Here is a 21,716-nt window from a genome sequence, read left to right on the forward strand (position 1 = left end):
TGAGCTGATGGAAATGTTTTGTGACTAAGATAGAAGTGGTGGTTACGTAACACTGAATGTACTAAATGCCACTAAACTGGATATTTAAAATGGTAAAGTTTGGGGCGTGTCTGCCTTCAGCTCAGGTCATGATCCCAGGGTCCTGGGATGGAGCCCCGCATCAGGCTCCCTGCTCCACAGGACGTCTGCTTCTCTCCCTCCGACCACCCGTTCCTGGTTGCTCTTTCTCATGCTCTCTCTCACAAATAAATAAAATTTAAAAAAACATAAAAATAAAATGGTAAAGTTGATGTTATGTGAATGTCACCTTAATAAATCTAGACATACACAGATTTTGTTGCTTTCTCTCTTATCTTTATCTCTAAAGCCAACTCATTCTTTTTAATAATAGATCATAATATATGGAACACCAGTGTCCTACTATTTATCTTATGATTCTCCTGTTAAGGGATATCGAAGTTATTTCCAGCTTTTTGCCATTGTAAGACTGGAATGGCATCCTCATACATTCTTGTACAAACCAAAAAAAAAAGGCTTATGTATTTAGATATTTCAGATTAATTTCTGGAAACATTGCAGCAATTCACACTGTTAGCAATTTGTGTATTCCACCCTTTTTTGTTGATCTGAATGGGCAAAAAAAATTGATTAGCTTGCTATTGCCTTAATTTACATTTCCCTAGGAGCAGTGCTGGTCACCTTGTCATAGTGGCCACTTGAATTTCCTCTTCTGTATGAATTCTCTATTCCTAATCGCTGTCCATTTCTCTATTTGCTAATTCTTTCGTTGTCAATTTACAAGGCTCTTTCAGTATTAACAGTTTTAACCATTTCACCATCCTATATAATGTAAATTGCTCATCTCAGCCTATTACTTGTTTATGGTGGCCATGTTCTTCTTCAAGCTGGAGTAACAAACGGCCTTTTGGACCTTTACTTCACCCTCTGTCTGAGACAGAAGACAGTAAAGTCCTGAAGGAGAACAGAGCACAAAGTCTAGCTGCTATCTTCAGAAAATAAAATGACTCTTTTGGCATCTCTTTTTAAAACTCCACTTAATGACCTACCTGCGTTACTAAAGTGTCTCTTGTTGGGGTGATTATAGTTATCTCGTGGGTGTCCGTGCATCTGTGGGCCATGGGAGGCGGGCAAGTGAGGCTTTTGAGGGTGAAGGTTGTGCGGGGCGTGCGACTGAGATATCAGGGAGTCCCGGCTGGAGCCCGAGGCCTCTGGTCGAAACGGCTTCTTACCACCAATCACATCATCTTTCTTCTTTTGCTCCTAAGAATAAAAGGAAACCAAAGCATCTTAAGCCCCCCGGTGGAATTCCCAAGAACAGTACAGAGATCACCACCTGTAAGTATTCCTCTCTTGGCTTCCAACCCGCCATCTACTACATGCTTATAGAAAACATGTTCCGAAATTCCCGAGCTCCCACAGCACACCAGTCAAAGCAGCATGTGCTGCTCTGACAATAAAGTCACCCCAAGCTGGCAAGTCCTGTGAGCACAGATCACGGACTGCTGGGGCCACCGCACTGGGCATGCACGGAACAGACGCTCAGGCTGTGCGCATTCTCAGAGATTCAGGGACAGCTGGGGCCACCTCACTGAGCATGCGCGGAACAGACGCCCAGGCTGTGCGCATTCTCAGAGATTCAGGGACTGCTGGGGCCACCGCACCGGGCATGCGCGGAACAGATGCTCAGGCTGTGCGCGTTCTCAAGAGATTCACGGACCCCTGGGTGCCACCGCACCGGGCATGCGCGGAACAGACGCTCAGGCTGTGTGCGTTCTCAAGAGATTCACGGACCCCTGGGTGCCACCGCACCGGGCATGCGCGGAACAGACGCCCAGGCTGTGCGCGTTCTCAGAGATTCAGGGACTGCTGGGGCCACCGCACCGAGCATGCGCGGAACAGACGCCCAGGCTGTGCGCGTTCTCAGAGATTCAGGGACTGCTGGGGCCACCGCACCGAGCATGCGCGGAACAGACGCCCAGGCTGTGCGCATTCTGAGAGATTCCGGGACTGCTGGGGCCACCGCACTGGGCATGCGCGGAACAGACGCCCAGGCTGTGTGCGTTCTCAAGATTCACGGACCCCGGGTGCCACCGCACCGGGCATGCGCGGAACAGACGCCCAGGCTGTGTGCGTTCTCAAGATTCACGGACCCCGGGTGCCACCGCACCGGGCATGCGCGGAACAGACGCCCAGGCTGAGATTTAGCTTGGACCGCGTAAAACTAGGACCACCAACTTTCCTAGACTAACTAGAACCAACAAGCCCTGACTAGCCCAGGGGGTACTAGTTCCTACGCCAAAGTCAAGCTAAACATCTGTTTGCTTCTTTACCACACAAGTAAAATGTGACGTAAAAATAGAAAATACAGTAAGAAAAAAATAAATGCAAAGTGACCTAAAATCTCACCCCCAGAAGAATTAATGCCTGTAATTTGGTCCATGTCTTTCTAAGCTTTTTTTTTAACAACAAAAATATTCAGTATTCTTCTTTCACTTCATGTATTGTGAACATCTCATGTAAACACTTATTTGCACTATTTTATTATGGCTGAGTAACTCCCCAGTATGGATATATCATGACCCATTTTTTGGACATTTAAGTCATTTCCACTGTAAACATGTTTAAATCCTTAATTACCTCATTAAATTCTCAGAACTGCTTTGTCTATTGACAAATCTGACTTGTCCTTCAGCACAGCTGTGACAGTGTGCACCCCCAGCAGCAGGACTACTACTTTCACTCAACGATACTCCCTTCTGAGACTTAGATGAATGTGGCCCTTGACCATCATGTGTCTGACTTCATCGTGTGGAATTTCCAGTCCCCACTAGAGGGTCTTTCCCCCCCCAGGCTTTTCCTGACTATCCTCTCGGACTTTTACAATGCTTAAAATTTACATTAACATGCAGTGATATTAATATATTTCTGTATGTTACTGCTGTATCATACTCTTCCATGTAAAATTAAATTAGAAAGTACTTGAGAGTACTACTCTACAGTCCCACACAATGCTAAGCATAGTGTTAAGTTCATGCAACAAATACTTCTGAGCACCTGCCCCATGCCCAGCACCATTCCAGGCACGGAGGACATAGCACAGGATGAAAGATGTAACATCTCTGCCTTCACGGAGCTGACATGTTAGTGGCGGAGGTGTTCAATGTTCACAGATCGGCCCTGAGTGGCTGATTTGGGTAAGGCCCACATGGCAAGTCAGCAGATCTGGAAACAGGCATGCAGGCATAAGGAACACAGCCCCTGCAGAATCAGCAAAGTCACTTATGTCCCCATCGCCCTATGCCAGAGAAAGGAAGGAACTTCTTCTGGGTACCTTCTTGTATTTGCTCCTTTCCATGAGCAGTTGGGACACTATGTACGAAAGCTGGAAGGACACCAGGTATACATGGCCAGAAAAGAACAGAAAAGTATTTTCTGCCCATGACCCTGTTACTAGTCAGGAGCCACGTTTCTAAGCTACCACAAGATTGGTGAATAAATGATTCCGGGACATAGGAACACAGGGTAACAACTCCTTGTCGGAATTTTAACATGCTTTGGTTCTAATACGTCAGCTATTCCACCTGTCTAGTTTCACTGTTACTTTCACCACTAGGGGAGCATGCCGAGAGACTGCAGAGCTAACATGGTATTAGGGCGCACTGTGGCGGGGACAGGCGGGGCGGTGCTGGCCACCTCCACCCCTGCTAGACCTCCACCCCATCTGTAGTGAGGGCAGAGAACCAAGGACCCTTCTAGCACCAACAATATCATCCCATGACCATCTCCCCAGGGAAAAACTGTAATGAAGGAATTTTTCTGTGGAATTGGTTTTTATCTGTTTGTATAAATTAGGATTAAATTTGTATTTTACCTCCTCTTCTTGAGATCTTTTCTTATGAGCCATCTTGTATAACTTATGCAATTTTCGAGCATCAAATTCTGTAAACTTGGAAACAAAAATCCACAGATTCCTAAAAAAAATAAAAAATAAAAAAATACAGTTCTAAGTAAATTATAGAATTCTTTAAATGACTTTCTATTCTCTTTATTATGGCAAGCTACTGAATTCTGCCATGGATACTCGACCAAGTGTAGAAATTAAATAACAGAAACATTCTTTCAGGTCTGCGCTTCATTAACACATCTGTAGATGCCAGCGTCAACAGAGTCTGGCCACTGGGCCTGGAGACGAAGGCTCTGCTCCTAGCTAAAACCCCTTCCTTCACTGGCACCCAGGAAAGTCTTGGAAGTCTTCCTCCACGTTCCACACCTCCAGATTCAGCCACACAGCCCATCATTACCACCATCTTCCCGGCTGGGACCTACAGACATTCGGGCATCCCCATGTTGCTGTCCCTCCTTCCGTCCCACTTGTCACCACCAAGACCTCTCATTTCTTCCTTAAAACTCCAAGCAGCGCCCCCCTGCAATGCCACTGCACTCACCCTAGCAAGGCATTACCCTGGATGGCAGAGTGACTGACAAGACGGACATCTAGAACAAGGAGGCAGCGGTACTCGCAGTGAGCTAGGAGTCTCACCTCCTTCCACACTTTGTAGAGAACAGTTTGACCACGTCCTGCCACCCACAGAAACAGGACTGGCTCCCGGAGTAATAAACCTGCTGCACCTTCCTTTCCTTTTTAAGATCGTCTAGAATGGGCTTCAGTGGTCTTAACAAACTGCCTTTAAACCCTAAAAACCTCCCAGCCCCCCTCACCGGCCCACTTGTAAGCCTGTGCCAAAGCCTAAGTAAGTCCGCCCTACTCTTCCACGCCCAGCCTGCCTCTCAGAAGTGTAGAAATTTCTATACTTGGTCTACACCGGCCTGCCTCTCAGAAGAGCATCCTCCCTGACTGCTCTTCTGCAGGCCCCGCCTCCTTCTCCAACACCTACCATACCTGGTCGTGCAATGACCACTTCAGGATGGATAGTGTCTCTGGAATGGGCAAGGACCTTCTTACGAACGACTGCTAGCCAGGTCTACAGTGCCCCACACACTTCAACACAGGCCCCAGTGCCCGGCAGGAAGCCTAGCTTCAGAGATCTATGTATTAGAATGACCTTTTGTTCTCTTCCAACAGGGATTAACTTGGCTAGAAAAACAGCCCAGTGGCTAGGCACAGGAAGAAGTTGGTAACAGTATAAAGGGGAACAAAAATAACATTTTGAAACTTAATTTTTTTGATAGGTGTGAAGCATGCTATGGATAGCATCATGACAAAGTTTTCTTAGATCCATTTTTCACTCAAAACCAATCCAATCCACTGTGATTGGGTATATTATACCAAATAATTACATGAACCATGAAGCACATGAGTTCAAAGTCACTTTGGATTATGGAAAGAGACTTAATGTTACAATTATCTTTGAGAAAGAAATTCCAGTTGTGTTTTCCTAAAAAATCAAGTGAATATATAAATGACTATATATGAGCCATGATATGCCTTACAAATTAAAGTTCTGAATTAAACTGCATTAATACAAATTACTACTAGAGTTCTTCAATTATCAGAGAGAATGGAAAAATCATAGTTCTGGTGATTTTAATCTTTGTTTCACCTCATGTGTTAGTAGAGAACTATTCAAATAGTTATTGTATCTGTCAACCTGAGGTGGGTGAAGTAGTGAGACTAGATGATTTTTATCCCTTCCAGGTTTACAGATCAAGTCTTTGCTCTGAGAACAGGCCGGCAAATCCAGTCTCCCTGCTGTTCTCTTATAAAATAATGACATCATCCTACCTATTCAAAAGACTGTCTCAGTGGAATGTCTATTGCAGGAAAATGAAATTGAAACCTGCGGGTACATTGCCAATGGATGGGTTTTATCGGGGGGAAAAAATTCTCATTAGGTGGCTATGTCAGCTTTTATAAAACAAACACAGAACCCTCCCCACACACACACTGTCAAATCACACCAGGCAATCTGAGGCCGAGGGCACTTACCTTCTCCACAGTTTGATGTGCTCCTGGTCTGAGTAGGCTTTAAGGCACTCGGCTATCCGGTCTCCGATTTTCAGCAGGCAGTTTCGGGTGTGCTCTAGCTGTTCTTGCACGTTCAGCCCCTTGTCGGGTTTGTCCAGTTGTTTCAGTGCCTTTTTCACAGGCCTCATCCGCTCTTTGCACTGGAACAGGCCAACAGAATAGAGACATAAAACATTTGCAGCAAAGACATCTTGTCTTTGTTCCCTGTGTCCTAAATTGCCAGAGAAAACCCAGCCCACCCTCACAGCATGTTACTGCTAGCGGAGGAACGGGTTAAAGCCCAGGGAACAACCATAAATGTAAAGTCAGGAAAACCTGAGGTGCAGGTCCCAACAGCATCTCTTAAGAGTGATGGCTTCTATACCTTCCTTTTATTATAGCTCAAAATGCTGTCTCCTCGTCTGCAAGAGGGCTGTGATAATGCCTCATAAGGTCATTATGAAGATAAAATGAGAAGCAAGATTACAGGCCTAACCCAGAAATGTCCCACCACCAGATAAACTATCTAAAACTGCAGGATAAAATAGTAACAAGTCCTTTGGGTGTATAAGAAACTAAGGGGGAAGGCTTGCAGATAAAGATGGTGAGCTGAACACAAAAGTCATTTTCTCCCCCTGCCCAACTCCACTGAACAACAGTAAAGGGAGTGTTTCAAAAAACCCACAAAGGGAAAAGGAAAGAGAAAACAAAAGCAACAAAATATTGGCAGTAAGGGAAATGACTTAAGAGGCCCGAGATGAGAACCAACCTGGTTTATACTGCCACATTCCACCCCAGAGGCAAGCTAGGTACCTCTGAAGTAGGAGAGTTAAAACTAACAAGTGGTTTTTTCCAACAATGCTTAGAAGTAACAAATACCCAGATTCACAAGAGACACCCAAACTTCCAACTTGGCCCAGCAAAAAGATAAAGAAGCAGTCTCTGAACTGGGCTCCGTACTGAAGCAGGAGCATATGAGCAGACACCCTAGAGGAGCCTGCGCCTGGCCTTCTGCCTCCCAGACTCCAGAATGAAGAGAGCCAGGCCTTCGACCTCCACTCAGGAGACTGGAGGGTCCTTGTCCACAAAATCTGACCTTCTAAGAGGAGGAACTACCCCGTGCAAGCCTCCCAATGAAGCAGCGCAGCCATATCACCAGAGAGTAAACACGGGAAGTTGACCAAGCCCTACCCACATGCTCAGAGCTTCGGGTCAGATGGTTAGTCCCCTACTCCCAAATGTGTGCAGACAACCAATGATTACAAGTCATCTGAAAAAATATCTAACATCAACGATGGAAAACAAGTTAAAGGGAAATATAAAAAAAAAAAATTCAGAGAACCACGGGCAGGGGAAGATCATGGATATAAAACATGACAAGAGAAGTGAAAAGCTTAAAAGAAATACTAATGTGAGATAAGTGAAGGGGCTCTCCTAGAAAGAAGAATTTAAAACGCAGAAATGAAAAACATGTAGTAATATTATGGACCACTCCCAGAGTCCAGTTTCCCAAAACAAAAAGTTCTGTAAAGATAAAACTAAGAATTAGGAGGAAATCACCACAAAATAATTCAAGAAAACTTCTCAGACCCATAGGGCATGGCTGTCAACCACAAAGCTATCTGGCACGACAGACTACTAAGCACATGAGCACGAAATTTCAAAACAAAGAAAACCCTACAAACTTTTATCGGTCTGTGGTAATTCCATCTGTTTACTTTTCAGAGTTAAACCTCAATTTTCAAGAAGTACACAAAATAAAAGATGTACCACAACCTGGAAGGTGTATGTAATGACTGTAATAGGTAAGAAAGAGATCAATATCATGAATGTATAAAGGACTGCTAGAGAAAAGGTAAAACCAAATTACCCCAAAATAGGCAAAGAATACAACAGACAGTCCACTGGAAACATGAATGCCTAACAGATACGAAAACAAACGTTCAATACACCACTGATCAATATTTCATACCCCTCAGACTGGCAAAAATTGAGAAGTCAGAACTAACCAAGTGCTTATGAGACTGGGAAGCGATCGGAACTCCAATTCCCTGCTAGGAGTGTATAAACCTCCACCATAGCTGGAGGGGGTAATTCGACAGTACCTAGTGACATGGTCGACGTGCGTGCCCAAGGAAAGACCTAGAGCTCTGCGCAAGCACTACTCTAAAGAAGTGCTTACACATGGGTCAATGAAAATACTTCCAAGACTTCTGCTACCATTTTTGGTAATTAACCTTTGGAAAGCCCCAAGGTTCAACTACAGGAGAAGCAATGAATTATGGAAGTCAGGATATAAAATACTATGAAACAGGTTTTGGATTTTTTTTAATTTTTAAGTAAGCTCTGTGCCCAGTTTGAGGCTTAAACTCGCAACCCCAAGATCAAGAGTCGCATGCTCTACCAAGTGGGCCAGCCAGGCACCCCTGAAACAGTTTAAATTACCAACATGGACAAACCTCAAAAATAGAGATGCTGCGGGAGGAAAATCAAGTTACAGGATATACACAGTATGGCATTTTTATGAAGTTTTTAAACATGGAAAGCAATACTGTATGCTGTGTAGACATACGAGAGGCTGTCCAGAAGGGTTAAGAACCCAGGCGCACTATCTGGGTCAAACTTTTGCCCTACCATCTTAACTATGTTAACACACAACTTCTGTGACTCTCTTCATTTTATTTTTTTTTTTAAGATTTTGTTTTTATTTACTTATTTCTTGAGAGAGAAAGAGTGTGAGTGGGAGAGCTGGAGGAGAGGGGCAGGGAGAGAGACAACCTTAAGCAGACTCCCCGCTGAGCAGGGAGCCCAACTTGGGGCTCGATATCACAACCCTGAGATCATGACCTGAGCCGAAACCAAGAGTCAGACGCTTAACCGACTGAGCCACCCAGGCGCCCCTAAATATTTTACTTTTAAGTAATCTACACACCCAACGTGGGGCTCAAACTCACAACCCCAAGATCAAGAGTCATGCTGAGTAAGCCAGCCAGGAGAGAATTACCTACCCCACAGGATTGTTGTGGAGAAAAAAACACAAAAATGCACAAACAGTGCCTGGCTGTTTATGTGTCATTACTGTCTTTACAGACAAACAGAAGTCGTAAAATGCTAAAACCAAGCGCAAGAACAGTAACTGGATCTAAAACTACCCTTACTTATGGGGAGGTAAGAAAGGAAAAGTGTGGGTTTATTTATTTATTTATTTTTAGATTTTTATTTATTTGACAGAGAGACAGCCAGCCAGAGAGAAAGCACAAGAATGGGGAGGAGAGGGAGAAGCAGGCTTCCCGCACAGCTAGGGAGCCCGACGCAGGGGCTCGATCCCAGGCCCCTGGGATCATGACCCAAGCCGAAGGCAGATGCTTAACGACTGAGCCACCCAGGTGCCCCAAAGCGTGGGTTTAGAGTGAGAAACACCAGGGGCCTCAACTTTACTGAGTCTTAAAAACTCACATTTAACAATGCTTCGTGGTACCTGTTATCAATGTCTATTATATTTCTTAAATTTTTCTACATTTTTTAAAGATTTCATAATATTAAAACATGGCAAAAATAGACAATATGTGAAAGCATTTTTAAAAATAAATAGTTATTATTAGAAGCATTAGGTTAGCATTTTCTCTTATAAATAGTGGACTAAGGAAAAACCAGAACAGATCAGATCAGACGGCTGGTTGTACAATGAATTTATTCATTTAGTCAGTTTATATATTTATTGATATCCCTTTTTCTTTAAAAATACTTCTAACACCTAAATGTACTTTACATAAGAACCACTACTTGCCGTCAGATAGCTGAGGACAGAACAGTCCAGAGAATTAAGAAAAATGAGGTAAATGCAAAGAAAAAAAAAAATATATATATATATATGCATGTATGCACACAGATTTTTGAGAACACAGAGAAAGGAGCAATGAGAGAGAAGACTACCTTACAGAATGAGGTCAGTATTCTATCCTTCACTGCCACACAGCAGGAGTATTTTGAGATCTGGAAGATGAGGTTCTCTTTGAGACTGAATTAACTGATCAAGGGAGCTGCGATTTATGGAAGGCTGGGCAGAAGAGGTGGGAGGAATCACAGAGAGCGGCACAATGAAGACCATGCAGCTCTACTGAGGGGCTGGCCTGTTTCCATTCCTGCTCCAGCTGGTCCATGCACTCCCCTCCCCCATCACATTCCCTGTCCCGTATGAGGAAAGAGACCATGTCCCGGACATGTCTTAGCCCTGAGCACTGCAGTATGGGAGCAGGGAAGACACACCACGTTCACGCTCACCACTGCTCTCACTCACTCAGCCAGGACCCTGGCCTCGTCTCATGTCATGCTGTCCCCTGGTTCTCACCACGCCAGCCACGGTGGCCTTCTGTGACCTACTCGTTGCACCACAGGTGGTCCTGCCACAGGGCCTTTGTGCATGCTGCTGCCTTGCCTTGACATGTTCTTCCCTCCCCTCATCTCTTGTGACCTTTCCCTCTTCCTTCAGAACCCAATTCAAACATAGCCTCCTTAAACATGCCTTCCCAATAGCCCCTGCCTGGGTCAAATCCCCTTCTCCAGGATCTTCAGAGCATCTGCTAAAGATCCCCCACAGCCCATCAGAGTAGCATGAGCACGATCCGTGTGGCTACCTGTCTCCCTTACTCAAATGTGAAGTCTACAGCGACAGAAGCAACTCTCTTTGCAACATGGTAGGTAAATTCAGGGTTGACACACAGAAAGTACTCAATAAATGTTAGCTCAGTGAACACTTCTGTTTCCCAAATGCCTCTAAGGGCCCCTGCAGCCTTTCCCTTTTTTTAAAGATTTTATTTATTTATTTGAGGGAAAGAAGGAGAGAGCACATGCAGGCATGGGGCTGAGGGAGAGAGGGAGAGAGACCAACACGGGGCTCCATCCCACAACCCTGAGATCACAACCTGAACCAAAAGCAAGAGTGTGACGCTTAACCAACTGAGCCACCCACCATCCCCCCCCTCCCCAACTCCCACAGCCTTTCTGCCTAGGAGCACAAGACAGAAAATCGATTCCCCAAAATTCTTTCTCACTAGAGAGTAAGAAAATCTCTTCCTGCCTGCCTATTCCAGAGCAAAAGGTCTTCAGATAGTAGAAGCATGTGTTCTAAGGTAACATACTGATGCTCAGGCCGGCTGAGGCTGTGTGGCGGGACCTGGGGAAGGCAAGCACTGTGGCCGCACACACCAGCACCCCACAATTTCAAGACTTACTATGCTGAACGTTTCCTGGTCCAGATCATCCTCCTCATCCTCTCCAATAGGGACAGGCTCACTTCCTGCTGTAATATGGACAGGACCCTGAGATCGCTTTGATTTACTTGAAGATTTGGCATCACCACCTTTAGGCTTTTAAAAAAGAGTTACAAGGAATCATTGTCATTTGTGCAATCCTGCCTCGCAAGATGGACATCTTCCCTGTCACATCACTCCAGGGCAAATATGACAGGCTCAGTTTACAAAAAAGATAAAGTCTTCTGAAACATCATGTAATCAAATCTACGTGATTAATGAATGGCTTAATTGTACATCACTTCCATTTCTGTCTCCAAACGCACCCAATTATAACTTCAGCTTCAGGACAATGCTGTTTTGGCTTCTATCCCCTCATCCATAAAATGCACAAAAACATCAACAGGTGGAGATTATAATAAACTGGCAGAGCTCTTGTACAGTATGATGTAGCAACTTTTATTAACAGCTTATAATCGTACACTTTGACCTAAGAATCTGTATTGACTACAGTGCTGTAAATGACTGAAATGTACATGACCCCACATGAATAAATCTCATTTATCCATGAAAGGATGCAGAAGGATGGAGGTGACTTTGTGTATGAACATTTAAAAAAATACTCTACTTTGTTTACGACTGTGTAATATATAGAAGAAGTACAAAAACATGGATAGGAAAGGTCTCAAACCATGGGGGGAAAAAGGAGAGAGGCAGAGTAATGAAATCATGAAAGAGGAATTTGGGGGATGGGGGGCGCTTCAACAGTGTTGGTAAGATGTGCACAAAACACAAAATACACCAGCCCAACAAAAGGCACTTAGAGTAAATGTGAAAAAATGTTGGCCATAGTTCTATCTGGGGTGGTAGACGAGTAGATGCTTGGTAAAAGGTTCTCTGTGCTTTTATTTTGGAAATATTTCCCTTAAAAAAAAGTATCTCTCTGTGGGAGCAGAAATGGAAAGGTATCTGGCATAGCAGGTTTCCTAACATAAGAAATATGAAAGTGACTTCAATATGGGAAGTCTACGTTGCTTCCAAGATGTTATAATCAAAGAGAATCTTCTTTATCTATTTAAAGTGATTTTAACACTTATTTATTCATTGGGAAAGTTGTTTCTGATGTACTGCTTCGGGGGGAGAAAGGGCTACTCAAAGAATCTGATTTGATCTTCATTTTGTACTTATACGTATAAGACAAAAATTCCCAAGATCAAGAAATTTACTAGAGATTATCACTGGATGGTGGAATTACAGCAGTTACTTGTTTGTATGTTTTAATGATTAAGGGTTAATGGCAAAATAATTTCATCAGAAGCCAGCAAGCATACGTGCTACATTCTACCAGAATCTGTGGTTTGGAATTAACCTCACAAAAGTCCCAAAGTGAAGATTATTTAATAGCAGGGCTTTTTATCCATTTCTACTCCAAAAGCTTCTCTTGATATATTTGGGTTGACTCCTAAACTTTTCAAATACTCAAATTCATCTATGGATTGTACTCTTCTACCATGAATATGGGGATGGACACATTTCACATCATTACCTGTAAATGCAGCTTTCTCTCACCTGTCCTATCTCATCAAAACTTCCCCTCTGAAATACGTAGTAAGAGATCAACTAAAGACCTTCTGTATTTAAAAAAAAAAAAAATACCCCACAACTGCACGTTCCCCTCTCTGTAAGAAGAGGTGCAGGCATCCCTCTGACCGCCCCATCCTTCCTTCCTGGATGTACCCTTAAAGAGGCGATTATTTCAGGGCGCTCAAGCCCCATTCTCTAAGTCCTAGAAGAAACTTCAGAGGCTGTGGGCATCTTGGTAAGCAGAAGGACACAGATACCTTCTCTTTCTTCTCTTTTGACTTCTTCCTTTCCTTGTCCCCTTCTTTGTCTTTCCTGGAACTCGTTTGTTTCTCCTTGTTCTCCTTGTTCTCTTTCTTCTTCTGTTTCTTTTTCATTGGACTTTTTTCTAAGCCATCATCCTAGAAAACAAACAGGACTGTGAGCTTTTGCCACCAACTTTAGATCTACTCATCGACTTTCTGGGGAGAGAAGCACTGTCCACAGTGGCTCATACCTGCATCTACACGTAGAAGCTTGTTTTCAAGTACACAGCCCAAAGCACTTGCCCCTACGATTCTAAGCTCTCTGGTAATAACCAGGTCAGCCGGTAGAAACAGACGCTCTGCAACTCACATCCTCTAATTCCCATAGCAACCCTTCAACCATAAGCATTATCATCCCCATTTCACAGATGGAAAGAACTGAGGACCAGAGATAATATAAATCTGCCACCTAACAATTGTCACGTTGCTACTACTTTTTGAATTTATGTGTGCATGACAAATTCATGCAGTTTCTGTCCCCACTGCTGATCCTCTTGGAGCTAATCTCAAAGTACAATCACACTCGAAGGGCAACGACATAAAATCCCATAAAGCTATCACTCACTGAAAAAACACACTGAATGCTACCAATTTTTCACTTTACTCAAACGAGAGGTCACAAACTGGCAGGCCCTGGGCCAAATCTGACCCACAGATGTATTCTGTTGGCCCACGGTGAACTCAACTGCACAGGCATGAGGCCCCTGGTGAGCCGCAGTCCCCACCACCACTCCCTACCTTTTTCAATCACAAGGCTGGGTGTCACAGGCCATTTATCATTACACCTCGCATGGTTCCCCCTTCACTGACTTCCAGTACCTATGAATCTGTGACGGCTGGCTTAAATGAACAAATCGCTCTCTCACATAGTAAACAGAGACATATCTATTCTGTTTCCACTTTACTGACTCTGCATGTACACCAAACACATTTGAATGGTTTTACACCAGCTGGCACGATAAATACAGGCTAAATGACAACCCTCTAGTGAAATCCAACCGCATACCTTCACTTCTCCCTCTTCCGACGGATTGTCTGAGTGTCTAGGAGATGAAAATTCAACCCCATGCTCATCTTTCAGCCTGGGTTCTTTGTTTTCCTTCTTTACTCGAGGCTTCCTCTTCTTTAATTTGGCCTGGAAAGGAGAGAAAATGGTAAAACCACAAATCTCAAGAAGCACGACCAAAAAACCTTATGGCTCTTCAGACCAGTAACGGCCACGTAACTCAAACGAGAAAATTCAGAGGCAATTCAAAGGAGTGCAACCAATTTTACCCCGGAGAGAAAAAGGAAAACAGTAATGTAGGCCCTGTACATGTCCCTACACCACATAAAAGCATCCATGTCCTTGAATCTATTGATTTGTGTTCAAAATTCATGCTGAAGACAGAATTCAAAAAAAGGAAAAGTACTTTTATGCACAAAGACACAAATAAATATATGAGACCTAAGAGTAACATTAAAAAATCCAGATGTATGGTCTACCTAAAAATTAAGGTAAAGGATAAAATGTTCTCAATCCACTCTAATATGATACAGAAATCTAAAACAAGTATAAACATGATCTAAATCCCTCCCTCCAGAACCTAACGTGTAGTTCATGCGCGTGTTATCTGGAGAATGACACTACTTATGACACTATTACATGAAAAAGGACAAGGTATAGGATTATAGTGATTTTTCTCCCCTAGAATTCATTTTGTTTATAATATAGGGAAATTAATGCAAATGGTAGAGCTCTAAGAGCACTAGGAACACGCACCCAACAAAGAGCTAGTACCAGATGTAACATCTCACTGTGATTCCCACTTCTAGGCCTGACTTTGAAATGAAAAATTGGGAAAATAAAAGCAGATAAAGTTCAGATGAGTTCATTAGCAACTTCGCTAGTATTCTGTACTGAGTAAGTAAGGCAGTCGTAACTGAAGGTCAGTTTCTGAATTAACTGTAGATTCTAACTATCCATACTTTACCTCTGGGACCCATCGTTACAAGCAGCCCAGAGTCAGCTGTACCAGGTAAACCTGGTGGTATTCATACAGTAACCACAACTATATTCCAAAACTGAGGAAGCAGCATAAAGAAACAGCAACATATGTCTGGACCAATGGCACGTGCAGAGGTGAGGACTATTTTGAGGCAAAACTGGAGGAGAATAGGCATCTAAGAAAGTTGCCAATTATCAAATGAACATTTCTCTTATCACCAACCAAACCATCATGAGTGGAACCTCAAAAGCAACACCTGACTGTGGGAAGGTACCATTCTGTGCAGTGCCTGGAGCGGGCAGGCAGCCCTTTTCCTCCCTAACTCTGCAGGGTTGGAGCCTCGGCCCTCTGAAGGATGCCCAGCTGGCAGCCGCACTCACCTCTTCCCCACCCGTCACGGCCCCCTTCTTCTCCAGACTCTTCCTGAGCAGCTTCAGCAAGTAGTCCGCTCGGGTCTGCAGCTGCTTCCCCTGAGGCTTTTTATCTGTCTCCACAGGCAGAATCTTCAACAGGAAAGGAAGAAAAGCACCCGCCACCACCCATGTCCCGGTTAGTGGATCAGGATACACAGAGACAACAAAGAACTGAGCAGTCCTTTCCCTCCCCAACCACCCAAAATACAGATAAAGCCTCAGATCCTATCTCATGTCCATGGCTCCCAGTCACTGAAAATCCCTTATGAGCCGTTCTCGTTTTACAAAATGGGATGGAGAAATCCAGCTCTCCCACTGGCTCCTACCTGTGCTGTTAACAGGGTAGAACAACTCAGGTAGGAGGGGCTTGTTGGCTTCATCTGCTAGAGCATCCCAGCCGTCGTGGATTTCCTCCTTCCAGGAGCAGGGAATCCCTGGAGCTAGGTTAAAGCTTCGTTTTAGATTGAAAATGCTTCTTAGAGCATTGCCGGAGAGCACTGAGCTATGCCAGGACATGATCCGTCCCTGCTACCCCAGCTGGACCTCTCAGGCCAGACTGGATTTGGTCTCAGTGCTTATGGCGGGGTGCTGTCACCCTCTGAGAACATCACACATGGGATGAGCATTGTTTGACGTGCCAGGAAAAGCCCTGCCAGGAGCACAACATGGAGCGCATCCTACTAAAATTTGAGCCAGTCAGCTTTCCCTGCTTACAGCTCTGAGCATGGCCTTACTACTTGGTGGCCTGATTCACAACGGATAGGGTGGGAGGCTCGATTTTGTGGGAGAAGTACGGCCAATATTTAATTCCATTACAAAAAATACCAAGGTATGGCTCCTTTGTGTGGAGAACTGAAACACGACAGCTTCAAATATAGTTTTAAACAAGAGGCCAACATTTAAGGCCAAGGAATCCTTAATAGTTAATAATCTTACCCTGGTATTTGTTGCAATGAGATTGGACGTATAAGAATTAGAATTTTAAGATTTCTCCTGTGATTTCCCCAAAATTTCACCTGGCTATCATCTTCATCTAACAGTTCCACAGTCCACTAAAGATGGTGATATTCCCCAAAACAAAGAAATCCCAGGAATGTTACTACTGTACTGATTTCCGATTTGATCCCCCGCCCCCCCAGAAAATATAAAAATACGTTATCGATATAAAAATATTGTATGTAACAAATCTTCTGGAAATCTCCAGCATCACAGATTTACTTACTTTGTCAGTTAACTTAAGCTCTGGATCTGTTTTAATTAGCTCCCAGTTCCCATAGCCATGTTCATAAATTCCCAGCAGGAGTCGCGAATCATCCTCCACTCCCCACTCTACATCGAAATGTGCAGCTTTCACTCGACATGTTAAGCAGTATCTAAAGGGATTTCAGAAACAGGAAGACATGAGAGGAGAGGCCTTTCGAACTTGGAAATGAACACAAATGAACATGGACAAAGTATCCTGATGCGTTACACAAAAGACAATGAAAACACTACATAACACACAACTAGAACTTCAACTCTTTCTTACAGCACAAACACTCACGCATGTGCACCGAATAGACTCACTTTTTTTTTTCTTCAGGGTCCACAGGGATCGATTTATGTAGCATCTCAAACTCTTCCTCATGTTGTATAATGGATTTCACATTAACCTGAACCCCCGATATTTTGATTGTTGGGCCTCTTTTTTTCCCCGGTCCTTTCCCTAAAGGATACGAATTTCACATTATCAGTTAAAAGTGAGAACTTGCTGGAATTCCCCAGTAAACATTATCGGCAAACCCTGAACGCTTACTCACTTGATATATATCTCTGGCTTATTTTTAGTTCAAAGATGTAACATAAAGTCAAAAAAGTTTCTCAATTAACATTCATAAAATGATCTCTAAACAATTAAGCTTTTTAAGATTTTGGATTTTTTTTTAATCCACTGGTGTTTGTAATTCTATTTTAATCTTCCTATCTATTTTAGACTTTGGTTCTAAAATTGAAAGTAAAAAAGATTCTGTAGGATTAGTAGTAATACTGAAGTTTTTTTTGTTTTGTTTTCTAACTATCCTATTAACAGAGTTCAAGAAAACTCAAGTGTTTTAAAGATGATTTTCTCTACTAAAAAAAAATAGGACATCAAGTTAATACCATTTGAAATGATGAACAAGGTGTCATGGAAAGATTTCCTTAGCCCTAGTGCCAAATTAAAATAATCCTAGAATTAAAAATGAAACCCAGTCAATTCTAGCCAGATGTTGGCAAGATGATGGCACAAGATAATGACACTTGTCTGTGAGGGGAAGATGGCTCAGAGCCTGAGAAAAGGTTTTTTAACATTCAAGTTGATGAAACGGTGCTATAATCATAAATATTTAGATATTCTCCTGTAATCCTCTAGAATTCACTTGCAAATGGTATTCCCAACAATTCTGAAGACAGCTGGAACAGAATGTGTGAAAATGAGAGAGGCACTTCCCTAAAAATCAGAAATCTGGGATTTATTCCGAAATGTGCAAAGTCCCCCTTCCTCCCTTCTCTTTTCCCCTCTCACTTCTAGTTATTGACCTCTCTGGTCTCAGTTTCCTCATCTGTAAAGCAAAAGGATTGCAACAGAAATACGGGCAAAGGTAAAGTGACAATTCAGAGAAGGAAAAACAAATGACTCCTAAACATTTGAAAAATACTTGACCTCACTCCTGATGAGAGAAATGTAAATTATAATATAGACACATACCATTTCTAACCTATCACGCTGAAAAATTCAAAAATTTGAAAACATTACGTTGATGAGACCAAAAGCAGACAGATACCCTCATTCAATGCCTGGTTAGGAGAGCACAGTGCAAAATGGGGTGTATCCAAAATTATCTACCACAATACTAAAGCAAGAGATTATATAGCTGAAATGTCCCTTAACAGGATTATGCATGTCTTTAAAAAAAAAAAAAAAAAAATCAGGCAGTGGGGAAAAGACTAACCATTTTTAACGGCATTGAAACATATAGTAACCATACAGAAAAATAAATAAAACTGGATACACCAGGAAAAACTCCAAGTGGATCAGAGATATAAAAGTAAATGAAATCACACAGGTACAAGAGGAGAAAGTCACAGTGAATTCCTGTTTATACTGGGCGTAGAGGCAATGTTTTTAACTGACTCAAAATCTAAACACAATAAGGTAAAAGACTGATACATTTAAAAAATTTCTTCTAAGTTTTCTTAAAATGCCATTAGCAAAGTAAAAAGACAAATCACAAACTATAGGAGAAAACCAGCAACTTTAATCAGAAAAAGAAATCCTAAAAATTAAGAAAATGGACAGAAGAGAAAATGAGTGGTTCACAAATGGCTCTTAGAAAACACTCACAACCTTACTCATTAGAAGAAAAACAAGATACCATTTCGCACCTATTAGTGTGGCAAAAAAACCAACCATTTGACAATACCCTCTTATTTGTGAGGCTTGTAAATAAGCACCAGTATCCACTGCTGGTGGCAATATAAATTATGGTACCAGACTGCTGGAAAGTTTGGTAAAATCCAACCAAGTCATGCTTCCCCAGGACCCAGCAGTCCCACTTCCAGAAATCTATCCAGAAGACACGTTCATAGAGATACAAAACAGCATATCCATTAGACTACGAATTCACTGCGGCTGTCTTTATAACAACCAAAGACTAAAAACAACCCAAATATTCATTATTCAGGAACAATAAAGTCTGAATGAAGATCCACCTAAGTGGTGGAACACTGCAATTACAAAAGGAAAGAGCATTTCTACACGATAGGGAGTAATCTCCACACGTGAAAATACATAGGTGCAAAACACAATACATAGTATATGCTATCTTCTACAGAACAGGGGCACACACACCGAAATCCTTTCAAAGAAACAGTGAAAAGATAAACCCCAAATTAATAGAAATGGTGACCTATGAGAGGAGCAGAAAGCAGGACTTGGGTGGGGGCCGGGGGGGGGGGTGTTGCTGGCACACAAGTAAGGTTCTCCAAATGTACCTTGTTTCAGAGTTTTGACTTCGGGCCATGCAAGTGTTTCAAAGCTAAGTCAAAACGAGAAAAGCAATCCCTAAAAACTGAAAATAAATGAAATGAAAAAGACTGTACTATCTATTAAGTTGGTGGCCTAACTACACAGAGAAAAGAACTTCTAATAATTTTAAAACACGGTATTTTTAACTGCACAGAGCTAGTGGGATATATTCCAAAGACCAAAAAACAAAACAGAACAAAACTGTATTTTGAGCAGTAAGATTGGCACTGATGTTTAGAAACTCGTCTAATGTAGGATAGGACAAATACATAATCATGTTAACACTTTTAGGAACAAAAATTTTCCACTTAAGAAAAGATTTATCAATAGGGGCGCCTGCGGGCTCAATTGGTTAAGTGTCTGCCTTCAGCTCAGGGTCCTGGGATCAAGTCTCGCATCAGGCTCCCTGCTCAGCGGGGAGTCTGCTTCTCGCTCTCCTGCTCCCCCTTCCTCCTGCTCCCCCTTCCCCCTGCTCATGTGCTCACACTCTCTCAAATGAAAAATCTTAAAAAAATAATAATCGGAATCTGAATTAGAAATGCCATCCTGGATCCAGAGTACACTAAACACCAGTTCATGGCAAATACAGGTAAAGGCAACGAGTTACACAATTGCAGGAGGAAGCAATCAGCCAGATCCAGAACATACAACGAAAAAAGAGGGATGTGGGAGGCAGGCGCCTGTTACGAGGAACTATCTCCAAAATATATTGTGAGATGGCAACAGCAAGGTGCTTCTAGAAGAGGGTGCTTGCTGCATTTGTGTAATAAGGGGAAAAAACACACTCTATTCACTTTTTGTAATACGCACTTTCTCATTTCTAGAAAGGTACAAGAAATAGGGATACTGGTTTTTCAATTGGGAACCATGTGAATGTGTAATTTATTCACAACAATTACAATGAAAAATGAAAACACGGTAAACTTCAAGTTGACTCTTGGCTGTATTCTGAGTGCTATATAAAAGCATGTAGTCGAATCAATGTCCAAACCACGTCAATTTCTTTTACAAAAAAGGAAAATACACCCAATGAAAGTTTTGACTATTTAAGACACTTTAAAATTCTACTACCTTCGATAATACCATTAATAAGAAAATCGAAAGCGCAAATACTTCTTTCCTGGTATTAATGAACACCACACTAAGCACTTCTTGTGAATGGAATTAGCCAGGAATCACCCAAATCCTCTGAGGCCGGCCCTGTTATTCCCCTCTGCAAATGAGACCATTGTGAGGGTATAACTTGTCCAGCCCAATTATAACAAATTCTAGTGCCATGAAAATCTCACTGTAACAAAAATGTTTACAATATTCACCCAATATTTTATTTATTCCAACTAATTCCCTAAAATCCTTTAAGTCTGCCTAACACAATCCATATTTGTATATCCAAGATGCCTAGTGATGCTTGTGATCTAATGTCCTCATTTGCAGTCAAAATACAGATGTATCCACTCGATTTGCCCCCTTGGGTCTTCACATCATTCAAACCAATCTAAGGTTTCTGTAGCAACATCAGAAGAAATCATTCTTGTTGCTCATTACTCTCCATTCTCCACCTTCTGCAAATCAACTTCGTTTGTGAGTTCTCTGAGGATCTTACAACACTGAGCTCACATAAAGGCAGGTCAGAATACACACCTCAAAGGATTAGGGACGCATGGGATAGAAGTCTATTCTTCAAAAACAAAGCCCCTTAGCAGCACAATTCCCAGTCCACAAGTGCCGGGTTTGGGAGAACTTACCCTCGCTGGCATTTTCCTTCAGCTGTTCTTCATACTCCTGCATTGCTGACACACAGCTGTTGTGAATCAGTTCCCCCAGGCGTTTCAGATCTGCTACGGACTTATCCACCAGCTCAGCATCGCGTGCTATGCACTCCAGCCTGAGGAAGATCAAATACGGGGAACACATCAATGCCCTGTGCCCACTTTTCTAATGTCCCATGAGATACCACTTGGTCTCATATAAGCTTGCTCCTGCAAAGACATTCTTCTCAACTTACTGATCATTCCAAGTATCCAACAAGAAGCCTACAATAGTGACTGAGGGCTAACTCACTCATTTTCCATCATGAAGAACTGTGCTTTGGAACAGATCACAGAGTAATTTCAAAGAATACAGCGGAGAAGAGTCGGCTTTCCTTACT

The 21,716-nt window shown here is 42.6% G+C and overlaps 1 protein-coding gene across 3 annotated transcripts in view; it reads right to left on the reverse strand.

The window, feature by feature from the left end:
- CHD2 (chromodomain helicase DNA binding protein 2) overlaps positions 1-21,716 on the reverse strand; it is a 117,835-nt gene that overhangs the window by 11,307 nt on the left and 84,812 nt on the right. For all 3 annotated transcript variants that reach the window (XM_027569799.2, XM_035727930.1, XM_027569805.2), the window contains 10 exons: positions 21,313-21,452; positions 17,089-17,227; positions 16,745-16,895; positions 15,490-15,612; positions 14,128-14,256; positions 13,077-13,217; positions 11,218-11,352; positions 5,969-6,147; positions 3,893-3,992; positions 1,068-1,281 (listed from right to left, as the gene is read on the reverse strand). In XM_027569799.2, coding sequence (XP_027425600.1) covers positions 1,068-1,281; positions 3,893-3,992; positions 5,969-6,147; positions 11,218-11,352; positions 13,077-13,217; positions 14,128-14,256; positions 15,490-15,612; positions 16,745-16,895; positions 17,089-17,227; positions 21,313-21,452 — 1,451 coding nt within the window. The remainder of the gene's footprint in view (positions 1-1,067; positions 1,282-3,892; positions 3,993-5,968; positions 6,148-11,217; positions 11,353-13,076; positions 13,218-14,127; positions 14,257-15,489; positions 15,613-16,744; positions 16,896-17,088; positions 17,228-21,312; positions 21,453-21,716) is intronic.

Source organism: Zalophus californianus, chromosome 6, assembly GCF_009762305.2.
Source record: "Zalophus californianus isolate mZalCal1 chromosome 6, mZalCal1.pri.v2, whole genome shotgun sequence".
Classification (NCBI taxonomy): Eukaryota; Metazoa; Chordata; class Mammalia; order Carnivora; family Otariidae; genus Zalophus; species Zalophus californianus.